A 24,165-nucleotide genomic window follows, 5' to 3' on the forward strand; every position below is an offset into this window, starting at 1 on the left:
TCGGTCGTGGGGCAAGATGGCGGCCGATTTTCCATATTTTGACTGGGCATAGAAAATTGAAGATTTGAGCAAATAAAAAAATTTTTGCGCAGAAATACTCAAAAAAATAAGCTTACTTCGTTAAGCGAAAAAAATTTTTTGGGTGTAGGTGCACTTTAAATACAAACCAAAACTCGTCTGAAGGTCTGGGCGCGTTTTGATTGGTTTGTCCTTCCACGTGATCAGACTCTTGATTCGTCACGCAAACAGTTTGGCCACCAACAACATTACGTCATGACAATAGCGTGATGCTTTAACCTTGCCTTGCTTTTGCTTTTCAACCTCCTTTCGAGTGAACCCGAGAAAAACATCACCAGTAAGGGTTGAATTTAAAGATTCAAGTCCCTGAATTGCAAATACATGTATCATTAGAGCAGGTGTGCTACTGCAAAATAGAGAACACATCATATTCCATGCCTGATTCCATGCTTCGTAAACAATGTATGTATATAATTTGGACTTGTTTTTGTTTCTTTAAGTGAAAAGCCCGCTTTATGAAAAAAATAACAAGTTCCGCTACTTGCAATTTATAATGGTTTTTGGCTAGGTCAGTTAGTGAACATGCAGATTAGAGAGCCACCAAAAAAAAAGAAAAAAAAAAAAAAAAAAAAAAAACAAGAATATTTTCAGGGCTTCACCGCCAAAACTCCGTCGAAACATCCATTTGGAAAGTTTGGTATAGTATAGCTACGCTGAATTTAAGGTTGACAAGGCTGAATATTCTTCTGTAGAATACTTGTCAGTCTGTTTTTTTTTTCTTTTTTTTTTTATTCTCTGGCCGCGGAGATTGAACGTTACATAGCTTTCTTAGATAAGCTGAATCGATACCAGATACTAGTGTGGCATCCAAATGAACGAAGACGGTAATGTGTTCCTGCGAGTAGCAAACCCTTCGATTTTAAATGACGTCCTTGTAAAATACTGTTCCTCACTTCCGTTGAGTTTCATCGTTTCGTTTAAGTTTGATGTTATCACACGTTCCAGCTTTGTGGTCCTTCCTAGTAAAACTCAGAAAGGCTTTATCAGAATTTGAAAAGTTTCGAAATGTGGTTACTTACAACTGGAAGTTAGGTTGCTGTTGCCAAAACAGAAAGACGTAAAAACGGACCTCAAAGCTCAAAATCGGACGAAAGCTTTCAAAAAAGGACGAAATCCGCCGAAGGAGTCCAAAATCGAGCGAACGCGCTCGAAATAGGACAGAGACGCTCAAAGTAGGACACAGGCAGCCAAAAAGGAACGGAAGCGCCGGACGTATAGGGAAATCACTCTAAAACAAAGCGGAAATGCGTGCAAAATCGGACAGAGGCATGCAAAATAGGGCGGAGGCGTGCGAAATTGGGTTGAGGCAGGCGAAATCGGATGGCGCGCGATATTGGGCGGAGGCGTGCTAAATAAGACGACGCGCGAAATCGGACGGTGACATGCGAAATCGGACGGTTTGTGATATCGGGCATAGGCGCGTGTAATTGGACAGCGCACGAAATCGGACGGAGGTGCGCGAAATCGGACGGCGCGCGATATTGTGCGGATGCACGCGTAATCGGACGGCGCGCGAAATCGGGAGGAAGCGCGCGTGATGGGACAGCGCACCAAATCGGACGGAGGCGTGCGAAATCGGAGTAGAATAGGATAGGAGTAAACTCTGTGTTTTGTGCTTTAGTTTGATGTCATGACAGCCCTTTTAAGAGGTAAAATTTCATAAGATACAAAAAACCTTTTCCAATTCTAAATAGCGTGTACTATTACTTAAAGAACAGTGAAATTTTATGATATTATTTTCGGAACAGAAAAACCCAACTGAAAATAAGTTCCCCGAAGAAACTGCGTCCGATAAATTCGTTCACAAGAACACTGGTCCACAAAAAAAAACTACCACAAAATCTCATGCCACACGCTAAGTCAACCAAACTACTTCTTTTACTGACTTTCGATGAGTAAAAAACAATTTGTTCTCCCTTCAGATGTACTCTATCGCAACCTATCCAATTAACTAGTTTGACAAAATCTCAACTGACGATTATTACAAGTTTTTTTCCTAAAAAATATTTCCTATTGACGGATAGATATGGTTAAGATTCAATAGGGTGCAAGTTATTTGTCAACCAATTCATAATTTTGGTACACATTTTCCAAAAGGTTAAAAGGGGGGAAATAATTTTTTCATCTAATCCGATGACTGAATTTCATAAATCCATTGCAATGTGCACTGCCGCTTTCATTTAAGCTTAACATTGTATAGCTCTTTAACCCAGGAGATATTTCACTCTAAAAAACTGCAATAACGCACACCTTCCATTTAGAATTTGAGAAATTCCCAATGGCAACTTTCGGATTAGCAGGGTAGATGACAATTCTTAAAAGTCAAGTCGGGGGCTAATCGAACCAGCTGCTAGGACTGCGATGCACATTGCAGGGTCCTTTATCGTTAGAATAATCTTTATCCAAAAAATATTTCGAGGAAAACAAGAGAATTTTTTTAAATATTGTGTTGTCTCTAAAAAGCCTTAAAACCTGGCGTCACACAGGCAAGTTCCATGCAAACATGATTTCTTACAATGTGGTTGTTGTTGTGTCCACGAATTTTCATATATAAACCTACTATAAATTTGAGCCCTTAAGATAATTCCGATCAAATATGCTGATGCGGGCCTCAATTAATTTTAGAAATATAACTGAGAATCGACATCCAACAATTTGAAATAATTCTATAATTATGAATAAAACTCAAGTTTGAGCGCGGTGGCCTTATTTCAACTCACAAAACAACTGAAACTAGATCACAAACCGAAGTCGATTACTATCAGTCGATAGATTCAAAAGGTACTTCCTTTGTCGATGCAAGCCATTAAATATAATTTCTTTAAGGAAAGATGCAAAAACGTTCTGGCCACATAGGTATTTATCACGTTGAAGTGACATGAGCGTAAAAGGAAACGGTTTTACTGCTGTAGGAAAAACTCATTATTAATATGAGCTAAATAAAGAGCCCTAAACAGCTGGATACATCTTACTGATGCACCTTATATATCTTCATATGCGAGGCGTTTTGAGTAAAGGAGTCAGTTAGTGAGTGAAGCTGATACAAGCAAGATGAAAACCGCGGTGTTGTTGGTACTGCTCCTTTCTTTAGTTTTGGTCGAAGGAGCGATTTACTTAAAACCTGCAACTGCACCGGTATATTTATAATCTCAGTACGTAGAAGTCTTACTTCCTGTCAGATTAAATTTCCTCCAAAACCCGCAACTGTTGTTTTTTTTTTTTTTTTTTTTTTTTTTTTTTAAGTCATTCTATTTCATCAGATGTTCTGTTTTTTTCTTTTTCTCTTCTTCCTGAAGAGTTCAATTTTCGATGTAAACCATACTATCATTAATTTCAGATAGGTATGAACTGACGTTATTAATCAATTTCTTCTTGTAAACGACGTTTTAACTAAACTATTTATTTCTAAACAAGCCGAAAACAAGAATCTTGAAGATGAACGACCGCAGACGCTTCAAAGAGGTTAGTGCAGAGATCTGTAGCTTTCAGCGTTCTTGTTGGTTTGTTTGATGTTTGCCTTCTTTATTTTTGGTAATGTGATGCATCCGTTGTATCCAACGGAAAGCATCGTATGTTTCTTAGATGTCCTAAGTCGACGTAGCATGCCATCACCTTTTTTCGCCCAACAGGCGAGGAAAACCAGCTCATGGGGCACTGAGAGGATTTTTGTGATACACGCGCCCCTGCTGTCGCGCGTCTTTCGCGAAGAGAGCTCGCTAATTTTTTTTCTGTTCTGTTTATGTTGTTTGTCCAGACTCAACAGGAGCTTCAGTACCGAAGAGACATCTGCTTACAAGCCCGTGAGCTGGGATGTGAAGTGGAACGAAAGAAATGAATTGAATTGAACTGAAGACAGCACAGCATACCATAATTTAACGTTCGACTGCATTATTAAATGATTAGATTGAAGTATAGATTGTTTTTGTTGTAAAAATAAATTGCTTTAATCCAAAAGAGGTTGTGTTCTTTACGATGAATAGATATTGGATGATATGATGGAAAAATATTTCTTTGTTTCGTCAACTTTGCGGACAGGCAGTCTCTTTGCAAGAATTTAACTAGAGCTATTGGCTATCAAAAAGTGGATGAATAAATCAATGAATTAATTACCTCAGGAGCCTATTACCCGTCCTTTAATACTTATGTTTACTTCTATTTTAGATTTTATCATTGGTTTTTTCGTTTTTTAACTGTTCTTTTATTTCTATAATAACGTATTCATTTTTATTCATTAATATTTATATTTGCAGTATTATTATCATATTATTGTATGAGGGCCACAAGTTTATCAGCCGTTTGGCTATTAAGTGCTATCCTCTTTAAATATAGAGTTTACTTACTTAGTTACTTATTCATTTTTTAAGTCAAGTCTCTACGTTAAAGTTTCCTTTTTGTCCAAAAAATGACCTGATTAACAATTCAAGACAGTCCCTGGAAAAAATCTTCCTCTGACTCAGCAAACACGTAAGAAAATGTATAAGAGTTCTAAGAAAGTTTTTCCCTCAAAAGTTTTACGTGAAAAAAGAAAATGCGCCGTATAATTTTGAAATATATTCGTGTGGCGGGCTTATCGAAACAGCTGCTTTGAATGCGATGCACATTGGGGATACTCTTTCTTTAGATTAATCTACATCCAAAAACATTTCGGGGAAAACAATTGATTTTCATGATACTCAACCTTCAACATATATCATGATGTTGTTACTTAAAAAATAACTCATTTTGAAGCCTAATGTTACACAGACAAGTTCCAAGAAAACACAACTTCTCAAACTGGCTCCACCTGGGCCATTGTGTCCACGAATCTCGCGGCATAGATAAACCTGATGTAAATTTGAGGCCTCAAGATATGGGAATTACATGAAGGAGTAAGAAGTTCATTAAAAGATGCTAATACGATCCTCAATGATTTTTAGAGGTAAAACTGAGGATCGAGATGAAGAGCGAATTCTGAGTTTTATTCATAATGATTATGAATAAAACTCAGTTTAAAGCGCGGCGGCCTTATTTGTACCCAGAAACCAACTGAATTTAGACCACAAGTCGTTGGTCTCAAAGTGCTGCTGTTGTCGATGCAAGCTATTGAATATAATTTTCTAGAAAAGAAAAAAGCTTTAACTTTCTGGTCAAATAAGTATTTATTACGTTGTAATGACATGAACGTAACAAGAAACGCTTTTACAGTTGCCTGAAAAATTCATTGATTTTCTCCACTAGGCGGTAAATATGTAGCTCCTTAACAGCCGGATACATCTTAGTCTGAATGACGCACCTACATATATCTCCATATGCGAGGCATTTTGAGAAAAAAAGAAAATGAGTTAGTCAGTGAAGCTGGCACAAGCAAGACGAAAACCGCGATGTTGTTGGTACTGCTACTTTCTTTGGTTTTGGTGGACGGAATGTTACGTATTGCAGGTTTACATGGAAAGGTATATCTATAATCTCGGTAGAAATCTTATTTTCTGCCGGCCTGAGTTTCCCCCAAAACCCGCTCTAATTGTTTTCAAATCCCTCGTGATTACTTACTTAAGTTCTCAAGTTAACCTATTCTTCGTATATGAGAACGATCCTTCGCAGTAAAGCACTATTTGAGCAATAGTGAAAATCAGACCTGAAAAAAATTTCAGGCCTGTACGGGATTCGAACCACTGACCTCTGCGATACTAGTGCAGCGCTCTAGTATCGCAGAGGATCCCGTACAGGCCTGAAATTTTTTTCAGGTCTGATTTTCACTATTGCTCAAATAGTGCTTTACTGCGAAGGATCGTTCTCATATACGTCTCATAACCGCAGTTCACACATATGTTTCATATGTTTGTTGTTGTTTAACCTATTCTATTAGATGTTCTTTTTCTCGTCTTCCTGAAGGAGTTCATGATTTTCGATGTAAACCATACTATTATCGATTTCAGTTAGGTATGAACTGACGTTTTAAACAATTACTTCTCGTAAACGACGTTATTACTAAACTATTTATTTGTAAACAAGGCGAAATCAAGAATCTTGAAGAAGGACGACCTCAGACACTTTAAAGAGGTTATTACAGAGTTCTGTAGCTTACAGCGTTTTTGTTGGTTTGTTTAATGTTTGCCTGTTTTATTTTTGGTAATGTGATACATCCGTTGTATCCATCGGGCAGGATCGCATGTGTCTTAGATGTCGTAACATGACGTAACATTCAGAAGAGCCATCACCTTTGTTCCTTCTACAGGCGAGGACCGCCTCAAGGCGCAATTTCCATGACACACGCGCCCCTGCTGTCGCGCGTCTTTCGCGAAGCGAGCTCGCTATTTTTTTTTTTTCTGTTGTGTAATATTGTTTGTTCAGACTCAGCCGGAGCTTCAGTACCGAAGAGACATCTGCTTACAGGCCCGTGAGCTTGGATGTGAAGTGGAACGAAAGAAATGAATTGACTTGAACTGAAGACAGCGCAGCATACCATAATTTAACGTTCCCCTGCATTATTAAATAATTGCATCGAAATATAGATTGTTTTCTGTAATAATAAACTGCTTGAATCTGGAAGAGGTTGTGTCCTTATGATAACATAAATTGGTTACAATGTGTAGGAATCAATAAATTTAAAGTCCCTGGATGATGTGACAGAAAAACATTTCCTTGCTTCGTCAAACATTGCGGACGATCCGTCTTTTTGCAAGATTTTAACCAGAGCTGCCAAAAAAGTGGATGAATAAATCAACGACGGAATCGATTACCTAATAAATTGGCTCCGACGAAGGGCTAACGCTCGAAACGTCAGCTTTTGTAATCATTACGGTGGCCAATTTACCATTTCAACTTTTGTTGATATATCCAAATTATTTCGTTACTCCGACCGACGCAGCCCCAAACAGTTTCTTTCGAAACTATCAGCCTTTATTCATTCATACCTAATAAATAAATGAATCTTGAAACAATCGAGTGTTGACGAGACAGTTTTGTTATTTCACTTATTTTAGTTTACCATCTATCCCACCTTAGCTGAGCAACCAAACATTTTAAATTAACGCGCCAAAATTATTCCGATGTAAAAAAAAAAAAAGATAACAAGAATTTCAATTCGCACTAAATGCCACTCTCGAAGGTTTTGAATAAAAACTATCAGCTGCTGAGAGCCTTTTAAAGCGTGAACGAATTTGAACGAATAAAAGTTAAAATTTTATTTTTAGCACGATTATCATTCATCGATTTCATGGAGGAAAGTAAAGTAAAGCACTTTCATCGGTAGCGAATCGGAATGCTAATCTAACCAAAAAACGGAACACTGTGGGTTCTGTCATCTGCAAAATGATAATTTTGGGGAGTTTTCTTTTTTTCTCTTTCAGCTCGGCCTCCGGCGAAGAGACAATATGAATAGAGAGCTCTATTAATGAGTAACATGACTAGTTCTTTTACCTAGCTACTTCCGATGAATTACAAACAATGAGGTACTCCCTTTGGATACTATTGTTCGTTCTTTAGAAGACTCAAAGATATTCCAGATATGTTTTACATTTTTTAAACATATCAAACTGTTTTCCCACTGCGATGGACATTTGTTTTTGTCGGTTCCAGCCTGGCGCGGCCGCTAACCCAGATGCCCTCATGAGCAAATTTTCAAAATGGCGGACAGGCCAAACAGAGAGATAAGAGAACCAAAGAGTATTCTGCAACGAATACTCAGCATACACCCCTATTAAAAAGGTAATTTCACAGAGAAAAGATACAAAATTGTATGATATTGAAGTCACGGAGGTTGACAAACCCAACAAGAGACTGAAAATTCACTACATTGGCTACAGTACACGCTTCGATGAGCGGAGACCCTTCGGGGTTCTGTCCTCGTGTACCGGTTCACAAGAGCCAATACAAAAGACCAAAGAAAGAACAAACGGTAATTCCCTTGTGAACCGGTACACCAGGACAGACCCCCCTTCGGGGACGGTGAAGCATCTGAATATTTTCCTTCGAAATTGTATAGATCAGTGGGCTGCAACAAAAATTTATTGGACGACGTTTAGGGTAAAAACAGCAATCTAACCTGAAAAAAATGTATTTATTCCGACTCTTTCGGATAATAACTTTACAAATCTTACTTGTTTATCTCGTAAGTAAACGATGGTGAAGCGCTTTCCGAGCTACCCGATTCTTCTCCCACTGCTTTCACGCTTATAAAACAGGAAACGAGCAAAAGGAGGAAGGTGTGGCTGTTTTGACTAGCCATTTGACGAGGTTCAATCTGCTCCTTGTTCGACAATTTACATATCAAAACAAAGGAAATCTGTTCCTCTCTTTAATTTTGGCGGTACATTTTCAATTTGCGCTTGCGAAAGAGAGAAATCGCCCAAGACTCCTTGCTCGGTCTAGTTTTGACAACGAACGCCTTCTTAATTTCGACGGACCCGCTCGGGAAAAGGTGAAAATGACGAGGGAAAAACTTTACTTTGTAGTACGAAAATACACAAAATGGAAAGCCATGATATTATAGTTCAATATTTCGGTGGTACATTGTTAACTTTTTATACAGAGAGTCGGCAAGATGATATAACATCCCAAAATCGCACTCGACTTGAGTGGGCCGATGAAGTGGGCGTGGTCACGAAATTCAGTAAGAGACTTTTTGTACCCCGTGAGTTTGATATGGTACACACAGCACTGAATTCTAGTCACATATTTTTCGGATAAATTTGGTAAACACAGCAGACAGCTAAGCGACGGGGTACAGGTCAAGACTGTTTGCAGGAACCTACCCAATTGTCCAATTATAAATGCTCTCGCATTCTCTCCACATCCGAAGTGGGTTACTACGCTGGTAAGCCGACGGTGGCAGGGATGGCGCGGTGATGAGAATGCCCGTGGCGTAGGTTCGATCTCCAGACTTGGCTTCACTTATGGATCGTTGTACGAGAATCTATAGGGAACTTTGGGAAGATTTTCTCCAAGAAGTTTTCTGAGAAGGAAGAAAATTCGCCGTTTCTTTTAAAAGCATATTCCTCTCGTGGGCTAATCCGCACCAGGTGCTTGGACTCTGCAACACAGTGGGGCTTTATCGTTAGAGAAGTCTACAATCCAAAACATTTCGAGATAAACAATTCAAGTTTTATATATACTCAATAAGCATTAAAAATTCTGTTTCTCTAAAGATAACTCACTTTCAAGCCTAACGTCACACAGAAAAGTTCTATGCAAACATAACTTTTGGCATAATTGGGTCCAGTTGGGTTGATCTGTCCACATTTGCTTTGTTTTTGTTTTAAATTTATTTAAAAAAGAAAAATGCGTTTTTTACAATTACAATTTTGTTTTTGTGTCAAATTGATTTTGTTTCAATTCATTCTAAATACATTTTATTAGAAAAAATGATGTTTCAACGCCAATTTTTAAAAAAAAAACCAATGGCAGTGATCGGCTACCACACGAATTTCCATAGATAAACCTATTGTAAATTTCAGTCCTCAAGGTCTATGACTTATTTATGGAACAGGTTGAAGCTGGAGTAAAAAGCTGATCAAAGATGCTGATGCGAACTTCCGTAATTTTTAGAAGTGTAACTGAGAATGGAGATCAAAGAGTTTTCGAGAAGTCGTTGTATGGTTGGGGATAAAACTCGGGTTAAAAAGAAAGGAACCGTATTTGTTTCCTGAAAACAACTTCAAACTGATCCCAAGGCGTTGTCAATTATTATTCATTCGATGCGTTCAAAGGGTCTCAAAGTGTTACCATTTTCGATTAGAAGCAATTAAATATATTTTCTGAAAAGAAAAATAGTCACTTTTTTTAAAAGTAGGCAGAAACGTTCTGGCCACATAGGTATTTATCGCGTTGTAGTGACATGAATGTAAAAGGCAACGGCTTTATTGCCGCCGGAAAAATTCATCACTTTTCTCCACTTAGAGCTAACTAAAGAGCTCCTTAACAGCCGGATACATCTTACCCTGGCTGACGCACCTTTATATATCTTCATACGCGAAACGTTTTGAGAAAAAAAGTCAGAAGTTAGTGAGTGAGGCTGACACAAGCAAGATGAAAATCGCAGCGACCTGGATGTTGATACCATTCCTTTATCTGGTGTTGGTCGAAGACATGATCGTCAATCCTGCTCATACTGTACCGGTAAATTAGTTATCTTAAAATACTTGTTTCCCTTCTGCTAAAATCTTTTCCAAAACCCACGTAAATCATTTTATAATTTATTATAATAATTACTTACTCTTTTTGTTAATTTTTTTAACCTTTTTACTTGTTTGTCATCTTCTTTTGAATAAGTTAGATTTTCGATGTAAGCTAAACTTTTGTTTATTTCAGTTAAGGAACAAACTTGTGTAAAACTCAATATCTTCTTTTTCGTAAACGACGTTTCAACTAAACTATTTGTAGAGAAAGGGGTTGACGAGAGACTTGACCAGAATCTTGATGAACGACCGCAGTAGTTTGAAAGAGGTGAGTGTAGACATGATCGGTAGCTTACAGCTTTTTTTGGTATTTTGTTTAAGTTTTGCCTTTTTCATTTCTGTCACTGCTACATCCGTTGCGTGCAACCCGCCAAGCCTCATGATTGGAGAGTGTCTTTAAGTTCTCAAGTTGACGTAACTTGCAGAAGGGCCGGTGCGAGGAGCGCACGATTTTCGCATAGCATGCGCTCCTCCTGTTGAACTGTTTCTCGAAAATTTCGAAAATTAGTTCCCAGAAGAAACTTCTATTATCTGTAGCCGCAAAAGTTCGTCTCTAAGTAACGCAAAAAACGTTAGTCTAAAAAAGGTGAACAACCGCAGAATTTTCAAGCCACACCTTCTGTCAACCAGTTGATAATTCTCACGCATCTAAGAGTGCAAGACATTCTGATGAAATTTGGATTCTCAGTATACAGAAAGTACTATTTAACCACCCAAAAATTAACCAAAATCCCCTAACCGAGGACAGTACATGGAAATGGCACTTGAAAATAGAACAAATATCTTTTGTAATACTTATCAACCATTGTAAACACCTGCAAGATAACTATACGTAAGAGCTCGCTACTGTTTATATTTTTTGTTTAGACTCAACAGGAGCCTCAGTACCGAAGAGACATCTGCTTACAGGCCCGTGAGCTGGGATGTGAAGTGGAATGAAAGAAATGAATTCACATGAACTGAAGACAGCACAGCTTATCATAATTTAACGTTCGCTTGCACTATTGCATGACTAAATTGAAATGCAGGTTGTTAAACGTAAAAATATACCTAGCAGGTTGAATTCAATAAAGGCTGTTATAATCGAAAATATTTATTGTATGTGATCTGTTAAAATCATATCAGCGGTCCGGTTTTTTTTTTTTTTTTCTTCTTTTTTTCACTAATCTGAGTACAGATAAATGACAGGGATGATATCATGGAAAAAGATTTCTTTGTTTCCTCAAACGTTGCGGACAATTGCTTTACTTGCGAGATTTTAACCAGGGCTATTGGTTAGTAGAAATTTGATAAAAGAATACAGATGAGTAAATTACCTAAGAAATAAATGAATCTTGGAACAATCGAGTACTTTCGGGAAAGGTTTGTAATTTTATTAATAGGACTTTTCTGGTCTGGTGCAAAAAAAAGGATGGCAAAACATTTTTTCAAATTGGTACAAAATGCCACAAATAACAAAATGAATAACGAGGGTCGAGAGGGAATAAAACTAGAATAGGAATGGATAGAAGATTGGGGTTATTAAGCATCACGAGTTCTAAAGATATTTCGGGAGTGCGTTGCAGTACCAGAGGGAGCTAAAATGTAAATTGGAACAAACAGACCATTTTGCTCATTTTTAAGGGTCTGTAAATTGTAGGTACCTAACCAAATTATTGTTTGAAAAGCACTTTCCTTTATTCGCAGCGTTCTTTCATCCACATCTCGCCCTACCGCAGTTCTAACGATGACAAATTACTTAGCTTACTTAGCATTGAGTTATTCTCGAAGTTTTTGTATGGGGTAACTATCAGGTGCTGAGAACCTTAATTGTGGAAAGGGATTGAATTTGTTTCCGAAGGAATAAAGTTTAGAAATGCTAAAATAAGTACAAGTATTATTGATGTCATGCGTTAAGGAGGCAACCATCGGTAGTATTCCGAATCTAAAAAAGCAAAAGGAAACAAAAGAAGTACTTCCGGTTTAAACAACTGTAAAATCATATAATTTACTTAATTTTTTTGTTGGTTTATTTTCGGCTTGGCTTCCGGCTACTTAACCATAAAGAATACAGGCCTCCATTAACGAGCACGAAATATTAGTAGAGTAGTTCAAAATAGTCCTCCAAGAGGACATGTGCTTACAGGTGCTGGATAGCATCCCTAGTTGCATTGTACATGTGACTGCTGAATTATCATCGGTAAACTTGTCCACGAAACACTCACCGACTTAGGGCCGCCATCTTGGAAATAGCCCTTCCACAATGCAATGTGATGCTAGAAAAAAGAAACTTCGGTTGCTCGTTCACTTTTAATTGCTCTCACTTCGGGATCCGGACATCTTCGGAAGTTACGTACTATCCTACTTACAATATGATGACGTGACGCGTGCTGGCCTTGTGCCAGTAATCACAAAAATAAGGTGTCTCATACTATGTCTACACTACAACGAATAGCTCTTGGACAAGCACAAAAAATATATATCGGATAGGGCTTTTGTTCACTCATAAAACCCTGATTTCGGGGCGGTTTCTGTAACGGAGCGAAGTTACGCCACTGTTTGTGGCAGTATGAATAGGTATTCGAACCGCAACGGAAATGAATAGGTAAGGACGAGGATTGGAACCCATTGAAACGGAAGTAAATATTCAGGTGTGAGGACTGGAACTTGGTGTAAAGATAGCTAAAGATGGCGGCCTTACCCTTCCCCAGGGTGTTTTGAATTTGTAATCGGTTCTAATCTTCTCAAGCTTAGTTTGGGTTTACAAACGCGGGGAAATTATTCGTTTATGTTTTCACTCTAACGCCTCAAACAAAGATACATTCGAGACAGTTCAGATTCGAAAATTCGCAAGTCTAAATGGACTCCTCCACAGGGCCGGTTCGCCTCTTTAGATTTTTCATCCAGCAAGGATGAAAAAAAAAAAAAACACAAGCTTCACGCCAATCATGACACCAAATTGTCCCACCTTTCTCCGGAGTAGCGGACAGCAGTGAAGACAGTTTTCTGCACTGAGCAACTTTCCAATACCTCTTTTTAGGAAAAAGTTCGATGATCAAGATCTTACTTCCACCGACCCTAACATTATCACGAACACTATTAACGACCTTACAGCAAAACAACAATTGCCGGTTACTGCAACGAATCTCGCCATTACCACCTCTTGGACTCGGTTCTTGTGTTCACTTTGTAACTGAATTCCACAAATCTAACAACTCAGGTCAACTCGACGTCTCTGCCTGTAGTTGTCTTGCCGAAATCATTTCTAACTATTAAGGAAGAATATGGCACCTTTCGCCAAATCTTTACCGCCATACATTAAAAAAAGCCAATCCGCACTTGAAATTTGTCAAGATTTGAATTTCGTGGGCCAAGACAAACCCTCAAGCATTTTTTTGATCAACGTAAGTAGTATAGAAATGGAGGTATAAATTTTTACCTTTTTTTCATTTATTGAATTTAATGCTATATACATACCCACATAACTGGGTTTATCTAATGTGATACTATGTTTTTTCCTATGTATAGCTACAAGATTTTCGCTTAAAATTTTATTTGAAATATAGCTGGGTCGGGATGACCATTTAGCGGCTCGTTTTTCATTTGTAACTAATTTTATATTCTGTCTTTTTCTAATGTTTTCCATAGTCTTACCATAGTCTGAATTATTCATTAGTTTGAAAAAATCTTTTTCAAATGAATTCTTTGCTTTGGCTCTCTTTTGTGTATTAAAAGTAATGTAAGGTTTTAACCATTTTGATTGACTGAATTGTAAAACTCTATGAACTTTCGTTACTTTTAATCCTAGACTCATATAAAGTTGTAAATTTCTATAATGAAGTACATATTTAGTCTTATCTGATAAGGTAGGGACTAATTTTGAAACATATACTATCAATGCATTTTACTTATGCTGTGCTGGTATGACATTAAATTCAATTATAAAACCATAGTAAAGAAAAAAATGCGCTGGGACGACATTAAATTCAATAATAAAAACTATAGATAGCCTTAAGTTCAATAAATAAAAAACAAAATAAAAATTTTGCGCTAGATACCTCCATTTCTATACTACTAAGGTACTGTCAAGAAACCTCGCTCGGAAACACCACATCGCCTAACTGAACAAGTGTTAACACGACTGTTTTTGTTCAGGGACAAATATTGTTAACAAACTAACGGGCGGGTGTAGCATCGGGTACCAAAATGTAAACCAACTACGCCAAACTTTTCGTAGGCTACATTTAGCACCAATTTTTCAACAGTACAACGGCCCAAAACCTGAACTCTACAGTAGCTAAATTGATAACCATAACGACGCTACTTCCGAGAATTTCAAGTTCTTTCCTTCGGATTTTATCTCGCATATAACAAATCAATATCGTAGTAGATAAATTAATAAATATTGAGTAAATACCAAGAATTACAAAAAGTGAGCCTATCTGCCTTTCCCAAATGGTAGAGGTAAAGACTGGTCCAATAAATGTTTATTTATTTAAGCTTCGCCGACCGGCAGGGACACCGCAACAGCTTGCGCCAATTACTGCGGGCCCAGTAAACCCACCCATCCCACCCCAAGGGAAGGATATCCATCACACAGTAATCTCGTGCGTGGGAAATTAACGTCTCCTGCCCCTAACCCTACAGGAGACGGGACCTCCATTTATTCGTCCCTATCCGAGACGACTAGAATATCTAACCATTTCTTGATGTTATAGAAAGGTAGCAAATTCTTTTCAATTATTTTAAGACCCGGAGTGTTGGTCCGGCCGGGGCTCGAACCCTCGACCTCCCGCACAACAGTCCAGCGCTCTATCCATTGAGCTAACCGGTAGGTGGTTAAAACAAACAGGCAATCCAACTAGCTTACGCAAATCGTATAATTTGTTCCAGTATATTATTATTCGATCTTGAGAAAAGAATGAAATACATTTGAGAAACTGAACAGAATCTATCGATACATCATGAACACACAAGTCAAACTATTAGCTAGAATTACAGCACTAATAACTTACTTCTTTGGCGATGTCTCGTAGGATGTTTCACGGTATACAGGTCAGCAACAGATATAACAGATCAGGGTAGAACAGAATACGGGTCAGCGCGACAGGTCAGCAAGACATGAACTTAACTTCGAATCTAAAACATCTGAACATCTGAACTGAAAGCAGACTTATTCACGTGGCTTAATTGCGTAACTTAGTGTCAATCAAAGTCAATCAGGAAATCAAGTTAATAATTCATTGTGTTGACGAACAAAGACCATAACGAAATCATGATTTTCTTTTTTCTCTCAGCAGCATAATATTCGTAACCGAACTGAAACAGGCGGAGCAGACAAAAGGTAAAAAAAAAAATTAACCATTTATGAAGAATAAAACAGGAACACTGAGCTTCAATAAAGCGATCAAGACATAATTACCTTTAAGCCAATGGCAATATAAGCCTGAGGGGTTAAACATTTGAATAATCGTGTCTTAAAAAGAGATATCATAGAAATCATTCTTTCAGTTATTAAATCATTTATTATCTATTTTAAGTTGCTCAGCTCATTGAATATTTTATTTACCTGGGAATTGTTGAGGGAATAGCGTGGAAAATATGAATGCCCGTGTCAGGGCGCAAAGGGTCAAGACGTGCATTTAACTTTATACCTTATTATAGGAAATTAACAATGCATGTAATTAACGCGAATTTCAAAAATTCGCGTTAATTTTATGTATCTTAATTTATCTAATTGTTAATTAAAATGACGTTAATTGAAAGCATCGTTATTTAGACACCTTTATTATACGCAAAGCTACAATACTCTACGTCACTGTCAGAGTCGGTTGACTCATCATCATTTAATATTAAGTTCAAAATGTCCTTAGATTCATCAGTGTAGCGATCGTCTTCTTCGAGAGGATAACTCACTTCTTCAACTTTCTTGCGCAAAATGTCTATCGCATTTTTGTCATCCCATTTCACAGTCACCGCAATAGGTATTTCTAATCCACCTTAAACAAGTGGAGATGGCTTATATTTTATCACGGTGACCTCTCTTTTTAACACGGTGACAGCTTCTCTCTGCAGTGCGTGCCAAATATATCGGCTCGATTCTATTGGAATATGTCCGAAAGTAGGAAGAAATATGGTTCCTAGCAATATTGTTTGCCCAGCAACTGCAAACCGGTTGTGTTTATTGTCTTTCTCTTGCTTGAACCTGAGCTGTTGCTTTAAGATTTCCAGCTTGTGCGATACACGTGATAACCTCTTAAAGCAGTGTTGAATTTCAATGTGGAAATAATTATGCAACATACCGCACGGAAATTCGCGTCAATTAAATGTATGTAAACATAACTTTTGGAAAATTCGCGTTAATTTTATGACGCGTAAATTTTGTTCGCGTTATTAACATGCTTCGTTATATTCCTATAATAAGGTAGTTTCCTGATTCTCAGAGCCAAACTTACGCTGGTTCGAACTGAAAATTTCCAAAGTACTATTGTCATAGTTCCGTATGTAAATCGGATTCATCCTGGTCTCCAAACTGTTCAGCTTCCGACGTAATCTCCTCTTCTCTCATGTCGTTTTCCGCCATTGATAAATCAGTCAAATCAGTTACCAAGACACGAATGTGTTCCCAATCCTAGACGTAAACAAACAAAGATGATATCAGAAACGAGGCAGATGTAATCTATTGGATAACTTTCACTTATTGCAAAAAGATATACATCGGCGAAACGGGCAGAAGACTAGGTGACCGATTCCGAGAACACCTTCGAGACGTGGAAAGGAATGACAAGGACACATCTAAACCAGTCGCTAGACATTTTAATTTACCTAATCATTCTAAGCAACATATGGCAATCTGCGGTCTTTCCTTGCACTTAGGTGGCACGGAAAGCCGTAAAAATCTTGAACAAAAGCTCATCTTTCAAACCGGCAGTCTCAATCCCACAGGGATCAATGAACGTTTTTCATTCCACTAATTTATTCATGTTTTTCTCGTTCCCATGCACCCACCAATAACGTAGCTCCATTTTCTGCCTTTAAAAGCACACACAACCCACAATTCCTCTATTCGCTCCGACGAAGGGCTAACGCTCGAAACGTCAGCTTTTGTAATCATTACGGTGGCCAATGTACCATTTCAACTTTGTTGATATATCCAAATTATTTCGTTACTCCCACCGACGCAGCCCCAAACAGTTTCTTTCGAAACTATCAGCCTTTATTCATTTAGATTTAGGACTGGTCATTATTTATCACCTGAGGGTGAGGGTCGGATGATCCCCTCCTCCAAAAGCTCTGTGGTATTCAAATGATTCCCTTTATAGGAAGTAAAATTTCTAGAGACCCCCCTCATACTGTGTTAGCGACGACTGACCCCCCCCCCCCCCCTCTCCGTCTTCCCAGAAAACCATGTGATTCCCTAAAAAACCATTTGCTTTTGACGACGCCTTCCGCTGGACGGAAAGCATACTGAATAAGCTTGGACGATCTGGCGGGGTAACTAAACCTGAAGTTGGGTGACCTGTGTGTGACTCAACAGTATCTTAATAACCAGGATAACCAGGTAAATCAGTGATGTGCCCTACTCGCTTCATACCGATGAAACCGAAAGCCTTCGTCATCTGAGACAAATGGCTTCGTGCGAGAAGATTACGTCTGATTCTTTGAACATCCCAAATGTTTCGTAATTTCCAATACACAGCTATGAACGAGGATGAAAAGAAAATATTCTCTTCACGCTGTCACAATCTCCTTCCTCCCCCCGCTTGAGTAACGTCTCAAAGAAGTTCGCATGCTGTATGCCAAAAAAAAAAAAAAAAAAGAAAATAGCAAACCTCCTTATCTAAGTGAACCAGGTCGTCGGACGTTATCTTGTCATCTTGTGTCCGGTCTATGACATTGAACAACTTATGCAAAAACAAATAGAGAAAGTTATCAGTGGGGGTTCTCGTGACAAATCTTCGCTTTAAGATAGGAGAACTTTCACGTACAAGCGAGTACAGCGAAGACAAAATTATTTGAAGCTTTTTTGTCACAACAAATGTGTGTAATTCAGAGGACCACCTGGGGTCTCCCTCTCGAAGAAACAGAATCGGCGCTAGGTGAGTAAAATACTCGAGAAGTACGACGATAAAATTAGAAGCTCCAAAGAAGAGTGGAGGGTCTCTTCGCTCACCTTTTGCAGGACGTTAAACATTTCTTCAGACCAGTGTACGTTATGGCCTAAAAGATCTGGCTAAAGTAAAAAAATACAACATCAATAAAGAAAAGAACGTTCCGTATTGAAATCATAGCGTTCTCCGACAACCGTGAAAGCGATGTTTGTTTGGCTAGAGCGATTTTTTCATCATAAACTTTAGTAAAAAGTTACCCCTCATTACTTACTTGATTAACGAACCACTGAAGTCCTTTAAGTGAAATATTGTCACCACGTAACTTCACTGCCTCAAGTAACCGCTTTCTATGTAGAAAAAGCGTTGATTTCACTAATCGTTTCTTTTCTGTCAAAATGGAAGTGTTTTTAATTGTAAAAGAATGTTTAACCTGGTCAACCTTTCCTGTGCATCGTGAAGTGCTCCAAACCCAATAAAAGTCAAATCTTCAATGGTTGTTCCTAGTTCCGTGTCACAGTTTCTGAAGTTCACTTCTACCCCCTGTCTCTGCCAAATGTTCAAAGCCATATTGAGCTGATTTTTTTTTCTGATAAGATCTTGTAAGATTCTCTAAGATCTTACAAGATACTTTTTAAGATCTCAGAATGTTGAATATTGATTTTTTTGGATAAGATCTTGTAAGATCCTCTTAAGATCTTACAAGATTTTTACCAAGATTTTTTAAGATCTTAAGAGTCAAACAAGATCTTATTAAGATCTTAATCTTAATAAGAATCTTTCAAGATTCTTGGAAGATCTTACAAGACCTTAATAAGATTTCTACCTCAGTACACTACCAGGATTCTTGACTAGATTTATATTAATTTTATGTTAATACCCACTCTCCTCTGCAGGAGCTATGGATCCCAGTAAACAGTAAAAATCAACAAGCATTGAACAGGTGGACTCATTCCATACTTATAAACCAGAAAAAAAAAAGGATCTCACCTACTGGAACTCTGCTCAGTGCTAGGAAAAGTAATGTTGTTAGAATTCCTGTCAGAATAGAAACTACAGCTGCACCAAAGAAGCTAATCAAAAGAACATTTTTTCTTCCAAATATATCACTCAGTTTGCCCTATGAATAGGAAAAAGTGTACCACTAATATACATGTACATTAACTTCAAGTTCAATAACAATTCAAAGCTGATTCAAACTCATTCAAGATCAAGTCTGCCATATTAATTATGTTAGCCACGGTATTTTATATCTCACACAGTATATTACACTAGTCAAGGTTTGCCAACATTGTGAAAATAGGAGCAAATCTTGGGGCATTCCATGTCAGTGTAAATTTACTTGTGATCTATCATAACAGGTTTGAACACAGAGGTAACATGTTAGGAGAGTGTTATGATGACTTCCATTGTGTTTGAAACATCAATCATTACTGCTGATGACAGATATTCTCAGCACTGGACTCCCATGTTACTAAGTTGGGATGATGGAAATTACATTTGCCTAAAAGTGACTAAGATAGGGTGTTTCACTGGCTCAAGAATAAACTATAACATGCGGGTACACACCAAGCACAAGTTAACCAAATATCCTTCCCTCCCAAACAGGGTAATATAAAAAAACCTTGTAATCTAATCAGCTTCATGCTACTCACTATGAATTCTGTAGTGCTTGGTAAGTGAAGTGAGTAGGCTACCAGTGTGAGATTGTAAATAAAATACAATCAACGCCTGAGCCTGTCTTCTGGGGCGGATCCAGGATTTAGTCAAGGGGGGTTTGGAGGGGGGTTTGGAGAGTTGTTCTCCTTCTGAGGGGTCCAAGATTTTGAAAATTAGGTCTTCGGAAACATGATTTCCAGCGTTCTCAAGGAAAATTTAGGGGTTCGACCAAACCACCCGAACCACACCTGGATCCACCCCAGGTCTTGATACTGAGTTTTGAACAACAAGTAGATATATACAAATTGTAACACTTGCATAATATGCTCTCTAGATATCTATGCCCCCCTTGGTCAATTTGGACTTCACCCATATCAACTGTCACATGAAAAAAACAAGTTCATAATCTTGTTTTTAAGTATACTTTGTGAAAGTGTTGCGTGACTTTATGCATATAACAATAAATCATAATAATAAATTACAATTTATAGAGCACTTATTGCAAGCCTGTAAGCACTTAACAATGTTTTGCAGGGACTTAACAGACTGCTTGCCGCAGTTTACAATTTTTTTGTGAAGACTTATTTTAATAATAATAATAATTATAATAATAATAATAATAATAATAATAATAATAATAATATTGACAAAACTCTTACCATGACAGGACTGGAAAAGAATTGAAGGGCACCGTATATAGACCCTATGACATAATAAAACAGAAAACTAATTATTATACAGATAAAAAGCCAGCCTTAACAACTTTTTATAAGCATTTTTTTTCAAAATTCCAAGTCTTGAGTATGTAATTTGACGACACACAAGATTGCTGAAAGAATAGGAATCTTCTGTCTCTGTTCAACTTGTTCTTTTTTTTTTAACGAGGCATCTTTTTCGGGACAATTTATAATTCAAGAACTGTAAGAATAAAGACGGATAACTTCCCATCGAGAAGAAACACCAAGGGTTTCAAGGTGATGTATAGTGAAACAATGAATTAACAGGTGCAATTTAACAATGAACTAGTAAGTTTTCCAGGTAGAGGAAGTTCGTTTGTTTAAAAGTGTGCCTTTTTACGGATCCACTAACCTATCACTCCGGTGATGCCCCAAGCTCTCTAGCTCTGTGAGTAAGAAGAGGTAAGAAGCAACTTACAGCGAACAAATCCTGTTGGACATAAGACAACAACAATCTTTGGTCTCTTGTTCAATGTTTGATTATACTCATCTCAACAAGATTGAGTTATTGAAAAAGAAAGCGGCACTGGTCGATCATACCAGAAATCCTACGCAGTACAAACAGTAAATCAGCACCGTTGCCTCTTTCTTTTTAAGAAAGGAAGCCAAAGTCACCTTTGGCCACTTCGAACCAAGAACACCATGCACGTTCAATTTGTTTGATTATAATAAATACAAACCAAATCTCAAATTGGTCGTCTGAAGGTCTGGGCGCGTTTTGATTGGTTTGTCCTTCCACGTGATCAGACTCTTGATTCGTCACGCAAACAGTTTGGCCATCAACAACATTACGTCATGACAATAGCGTGATGCTTTAAAACTGCCTTGTATTTGCTTTGCAACCTCCTTTCGAGTGAACCCGAGAAAAACATCACCAGTCAGGGTTGAATTTAAAGATTAAAGTCCCTGAAGTGTAAATACATGTATCATTAGAGCAGGTGTGCAAAATAGAGAACATATCATATTCCATGCCAAATTCCATGCTTTATAAACAACGTATGAATATAATTTGGACTTGTTTTTGTTTCTTGAAGTGAAAGCATACTTTATGAAAAAAAAATAGCAAGTTCCACTACTTGCAATTGATAGTGATTTTTGGCTAAGTCAGTTAGAGAACATGAAGATTAGAGAGCCACGAAAAATAAAAAAACAAGAATATTTTTCAGAGCTTCACCGCCAAAAACTCCGTCGAAACATCCATTTGGAAAGTTTGGGATTGTATAGCTATGCTGAATTTAAGATTGACGAGGCTCAATATTCTTCTGTACAATCCTTGTCAGTCTGTTTTTTTGTTTTGTTTTTTTTTTATTCTCTGGCCGCGGAGATTGAACGTTACATAGATTCATTTCTTACATAAGATGAATCGATACCAGATACTAGTGTGCAATCCAAATGAACGAAGACGGTAATGTGTTCCTGCGAGTAGCAAACCCTTCGATTTTAAATGACTTCTTTGTAAAATACTGTTTCTCACTTTCGTTGAGTTTCTTCATTTCGTTTAAGTTTGATGTTATCACACGTTCCAGCTTTGTGGTCCTTCCTTGTAGAACACAGAAAAGGCTTTCTGTTTTTGGCTGATGTTGCAAAAACAGAAAGACGTAAAAACGGACCTCAAAGCCCAAAATCGGACGAAAGCTTTCAAAGAAGGACAAAATCCGCCGAAGGAGTCCAAAATCGAGCGAACGCGCTCGAAATAGGACAGAGACGCTCCAGTAGGACACAGGCAGCCAAAAAGGAACAGAAGCGCCGGACGTAGAGCAACCAAGCACTTTTAAATGCGCTCGTGCACGATGCAAAACGTGTCCTTTCATTCACAACACTGATAAAATATCGGGACCTAAACGATCCATTAAGATCACCGATCACTTCACGTACACCTCCGCTAATGTAATCTATTACATAACTTTCACTTATTGCAAAAAGATATACATCGGCGAAACAGGCAGAAGACTAGGTGACCGATTCCGAGAACACCTTCGAGACGTGGAAAGGAATGACAAGGACACATCTAAACCAGTCGCTAGACATTTTAATTTACCTAATCATTCTAAGCAACATATGGCAATCTGCGGTCTTTCCTTGCACTTAGGTGGCACGGAAAGCCGTAAAAATCTTGAACAAAAGCTCATCTTTCAAACCGGCAGTCTCAATCCCACAGGGATCAATAAACGCTTTTCATTCCACTAATTTATTCATGTTTTTCTCGTTGTCATGCACCCACCAATAACGTAGCTCCATTTTCTGCCTTTAAAAGCACACACAACCCACAATTCCTCTATTCGCTCCGACGAAGGGCTAACGCTCGAAACGTCAGCTTTTGTAATCATTACGGTGGCCAATGTACCATTTCAACTTTGTTGACATATCCAAATTACTTCTTTTACTGACTTTCGATGAGTAAAAACAATTTCTCCCTTCAGATGTATTCTATCGGAACCTATCCAATTAACTAGTTTGAGAAATTCTCAACTGACGATTATTTCAAGTTTTTTCCTAAAAGATATTTCCTATTAACGGATAGATATGCTTAAGATTCAATAGGGTGGAAGTTATTTGTCAACCAATTCATAATTTTGGTACACATTTTCCAAAAGGCTAAAAGGGGGGAGATAGTTTTTTTATCTAATTCGATGACTAAATTTCATAAATCCATTGCAATGTGCACTGCGGCTTTCATTTAAGCTTAACATTGTATAGCTCTTTAACCCACGAGATATTTTACTCTTAAAACTGCAATAACGCACACCTTCCATTTAGGGTCTGAGAAATTCCTCACGGCAACTTTGACTTAGCAGGGTAACGTAGATGACAATTCTTAAAAGTCAAGTCGGGGGCTAATCGAACCAGCTGCTAGGACTGTGATGCACATTGTGGGGTCCTTTGTCATTAGAATAATCTTCATCCAAAAAAAATTTCGAGGAAAACAAGACAATTTTTTTAAATATTTTGTTGTCTCTAAAAAGCCTTGAAGCCTGGCGTCACACAGGCAAGTTCCATGAAAACATGATTTCTTACAATGTGGTTGTTGTTGTGTCCACGAATTTCCATATATAAACCTACTATAAATTTGAGCCCTTAAGATAATTCAGATTATATATGCTGATACGGGCCTCAATTAATTTTAGAAATATAACTGAGAATCGACATCCGACAGTTCAAAATAATTCGATAATTATGAATAAAACTCAAGTTTAAGCGCGACGGCCTTATTTCAACTCACCAAACAACTGAACAGAAATTAGATCACAAAGCGTTGTCGATTACTATCAGTCGATAGGTTCAAAAGGTACTTCCTTTGTCGATGCAAGCCATTAAATATAATTTCTTTAAGGAAAGATGCATAAAGGTTCTGGCCACATAGGTATTTTATCACATTGTAGTGACATGAGCGTAAAAGGAAACGGTTTTACTGCTGTAAAAAAAACTCATTAATATGAGTCAAATAAAGAG

At 37.8% G+C, this 24,165-nt stretch overlaps 1 protein-coding gene and 2 long non-coding RNA genes across 8 annotated transcripts in view; 2 read left to right on the forward strand and 1 right to left on the reverse strand.

Moving 5' to 3' along the window:
• LOC148725952 (uncharacterized) overlaps window positions 1-11,324 on the forward strand; it is a 35,411-nt gene extending 24,087 nt beyond the window's left edge. For 3 of the 4 annotated variants that reach the window (XR_015990907.1, XR_015990906.1, XR_015990904.1), the window contains 2 exons: window positions 10,438-10,500; window positions 11,100-11,324. This is a non-coding gene — a long non-coding RNA (uncharacterized LOC148725952). Of the gene's footprint in view, window positions 1-9,083; window positions 10,174-10,437; window positions 10,501-11,099 lie in introns of those variants that run through there. The other variant, XR_015990905.1, reaches the window with a different exon arrangement.
• LOC148725954 (uncharacterized) lies at window positions 174-24,073 on the reverse strand. The gene is made up of 11 exons (XM_088731020.1): window positions 23,936-24,073; window positions 21,396-21,621; window positions 21,068-21,145; window positions 20,638-20,681; window positions 18,753-19,439; window positions 18,594-18,669; window positions 18,385-18,444; window positions 18,044-18,115; window positions 15,227-16,842; window positions 8,811-9,088; window positions 174-384 (listed from the first exon to the last, which is right to left on the reverse strand). The coding sequence occupies exons 5-9, from the start codon at window positions 18,887-18,889 to the stop codon at window positions 16,702-16,704; spliced, it is 486 nt and encodes a 161-aa protein (XP_088587146.1). The 5' UTR covers window positions 18,890-19,439; window positions 20,638-20,681; window positions 21,068-21,145; window positions 21,396-21,621; window positions 23,936-24,073; the 3' UTR covers window positions 174-384; window positions 8,811-9,088; window positions 15,227-16,701.
• LOC148725955 (uncharacterized) lies at window positions 2,946-6,606 on the forward strand. Of its 3 annotated transcripts, none has more exons than XR_015990911.1 (4): window positions 2,946-3,213; window positions 3,493-3,540; window positions 3,833-5,510; window positions 6,409-6,606. It is a non-coding gene; the product is annotated as an uncharacterized LOC148725955 (long non-coding RNA). The 3 variants fall into 3 exon arrangements; XR_015990910.1 differs by having other exon boundaries at window positions 2,947-3,213; window positions 6,293-6,606; XR_015990909.1 differs by lacking the exon at window positions 6,409-6,606 and having other exon boundaries at window positions 3,061-3,213; window positions 3,833-4,188.
• Window positions 24,074-24,165: the final 92 nt, after the last annotated feature.

This window comes from Stylophora pistillata, chromosome 8 (assembly GCF_964205215.1).
Source record: "Stylophora pistillata chromosome 8, jaStyPist1.2, whole genome shotgun sequence".
NCBI lineage: Eukaryota > Metazoa > Cnidaria > Anthozoa > Scleractinia > Pocilloporidae > Stylophora > Stylophora pistillata.